Source organism: Echinococcus granulosus, assembly GCF_000524195.1.
Source record: "Echinococcus granulosus chromosome Unknown EG_S00071, whole genome shotgun sequence".
Lineage (NCBI taxonomy): Eukaryota > Metazoa > Platyhelminthes > Cestoda > Cyclophyllidea > Taeniidae > Echinococcus > Echinococcus granulosus.
The window spans coordinates 196406-199359 of record NW_020170451.1 but is presented as its reverse complement, the minus strand read 5'-3'; the positions used below and the strand labels follow the sequence as shown (position 1 = coordinate 199359).

Sequence of the window (2954 nt, the reverse complement as noted above, 5' to 3'; positions counted from 1 at the left end):
TCATTTCCAATCGGGGTATTCGTTATTGTTCCAGCCCCGAGAGCCTCCCGGCGCCAAGTAGATACGTCTGCCACGGAAGAATATTGAGACTATGCCCATATATGCAGTCCGTGCAACACCTTCCTTGAAATCCTCCATTGCTCCCAGCAATCGAGCCGCAGCAACAAAATCCGCTTGTGTTTTGTACTCAAACCGACACGTAGTGTCCTGAGGCGGAGTTTGGGCCAAATGTGGAAGTTGAGAGAGATTATCCAACAACACTGATTTGTTATAGACCTCAGTAAGGAATTGAGGATCGTAAATATCAGGTTTGAGGGTTATACGTAGGAGGGAGGAATTAAAAACAAAGGATTTGTCATTGAGGTGATTGAAACGTAGGTAGGAGTCAAAAAATTGGCCGTTGGAGACGCCCTTTTGACCGAAAGTGTGGGAGCGCGAGACCTCAGGTCGAATGCATGCCCTGCCGCGGCGCACTGCCCTCGTGCGCATGAACTCATCCCAGTAGGCCGCCGGCCACTTTTCCCGCAACTCTTCGTCCCACAGCTGTCGTGTGAGCATCCAACCCAGACCAGGAAAGAAGTCACTCCTGTTAGCCGAAAGATAACACAACTGTCATGCTAACCGAAATTGACCATCATAGTGGAGTGAATATGTAAGTAAATTCTACGAGGAATAAGCTTGGGATTCAACACTTACCCAGTAAGTGATTTTTTGTCAAATAAACCATGATGCAATCATTTGCATGCAACTCGGCACAGGACGTTCTGGCATGCAATCAAATGAAACGCTTCCAGGGTGGATTACTTCAACAGTCTACGATTCCGTATTTAATGATCATGAAGGCAAAATTGAAGGTCACCTGACGAGGAATTGCATGAGAAATAGCTATGTAATAGTTAAATACAAAACAACGCCTAAATTTTTGCGCTTCGCACTTTTCTGCGCCACTAGTCCACGACTGATAAGAGCGAATAAAAGCAAAAAGGTACAGATCGTTGACTTCCAAGATGCTGGCCATTGTCACCCAACCCTAAGAAGATAAAGTTAGTTAACGGCTAGTGGACGTTGAAATTAGTACGGGAAGCACCAAAAAGACTGATGCTTGCATAAACAAAGATGAAAATGTACAAAACAATTAATTTCCTATGGTAGCATTACAAAAAAGACTTCACGGTTTCCCCATTCTTTGACTTATCTCGATTTTGACTAGGACACTATTGGCCGGATAGTAATACATTTAAGTGTTACTTCCCACTTATGCAAATGAAAGTGCAATTTTTTTGACGACAGATTCACGTTCTTATGTTAAATAACGAAATAAAGAATATCGAAGAAATGCTCGTCAAGCAAATCCACTTTGTCGTATTAAACTGCCCTGCATTCGGGAATCTATTACATGAACATGAAAAATAGCATAAAAATCTGAATGGGCATCAGCTGTAGGTTTTAGCCGAAAAGCGAACCTTAAACGATACCAAAAAGGAAAGTTGAAGTCACAAAAGGATTTTCCAACCGACAAGCACATTTATAGTCGAACTTTGATAACAATGACCAAAACAAAGGGCGGTGAACATGAATAAAGCACGAAACCTGAGCCATGAGATTGAGATACAAAGTGGGACTCAAAACAATACTTTAAATTTGCTTACTAAAAAGGCATATCATCGACGTAAGTGCCAAATGATTGTTAGACAGAAAAACGTAGGATATCATAACATTCGTAAAAAAGACTGATAAAAGGGCTGGAACACTAATTTCAACATCTAACAAAAGCTGTAGCGAAATAAGGAAATAGAACAAGCGATAATGTGTGTTGCAGACAGCAATTACAAATAAATTTAACAAGTACAAACAAACATAAATTTTGCAACCAGAACAGAGGGTTGTCATCTAAAAATGGTAATTACCCCTTAAGTGGCCTTTGAGAAGTAAGAGCATACATTAAAAATGCATATCGGAATCAGAGATTTGAACTTAATCGGTGTTAGAAATTCAGGGGGAAACAATAGCGAGAGCATAATTTTATGAAATTGGTACTAATTCAACTCTAAAGTGGAAGGACAGCACATTTGCATACCTATAAAGGAGGTCATTCCGTGACTTGTCGATAAGCGTTGGTATACCATTATCATTCCAAGCTGAAATACAGAAGAGGGATTTATCTTCTATCAGGAGAGGTGCAAGTGAGTTGAAGTAGTCGAAAAAATCGGGCGCTACATCTAGATCGTCCTCAACGATGATTGTTAAGTTGTATTTGCGCTCATCAAACATCTGACCCAGGGACCATTTGTAATTGCGTGATATTCTATAGTAACCTGAAATAGCAGAATACACGAGGGTGTAAGCGCTACTGAGATGCTATATGGTACTACATGATGCAGCCGTAGCAAACGCAATAATGTCAGACGATAACCAAAGCGCATCATGAAGGTCTAATTCACATTATTAGAGCGATGGCTACACAAACATCATGAAAGATCAAAAATACGTCTGCACAATATATGAAAAGTGAGGCCAAAATACACATCTCCTGGAATATCAACAAAAGAGTGAAATAAAACCAGACTGAGATAATTCATAATAAACTTGTAAAGAGGGAAGATAAAAATGTTTTGCCAAAAGTTGATTAGCTCAGAACCGTACTGTGCTTAGGGGGAGCATAGAATAGAAAACCAAACGTCGATTCAAATAACACTACTAGGAGATTCAAACGAATGCGTGGCGATATACGTCGAAAAATCAAATGCCTTTTTAGTGAATAGGTACCATACGAAACGGTAGAAAGAAAGATCAAAGAGATGAAATCCCAAATATTTTGATTTCAGGATATATCATTTAGTAATAACAAAAGACCTTTGCTGAACTTTGCAAGGGTAAATAAGCCAAGGTGAATCAATAGGTTCCCTGGAAGATATGTACGACATTACACTAATAAAAGTTCCTCTAGAATAAAT

The 2954-nt window shown here is 39.7% G+C and overlaps 1 protein-coding gene across 1 annotated transcript in view; it reads right to left on the bottom strand. All coding sequences in view use genetic code 11, as the record gives it.

The window, feature by feature from the left end:
• The window catches only part of EGR_07167 (Alpha-1,3-mannosyl-glycoprotein 2-beta-N-acetylglucosaminyltransferase), a gene marked incomplete at both ends in the record, with an annotated part of 3342 nt that continues 388 nt past the window's right edge, over positions 1 to 2954 (bottom strand). The window contains 2 exons of the mRNA XM_024496416.1: positions 1 to 586; positions 2078 to 2305. Coding sequence (XP_024349171.1) covers positions 1 to 586; positions 2078 to 2305 — 814 coding nt within the window. The remainder of the gene's footprint in view (positions 587 to 2077; positions 2306 to 2954) is intronic.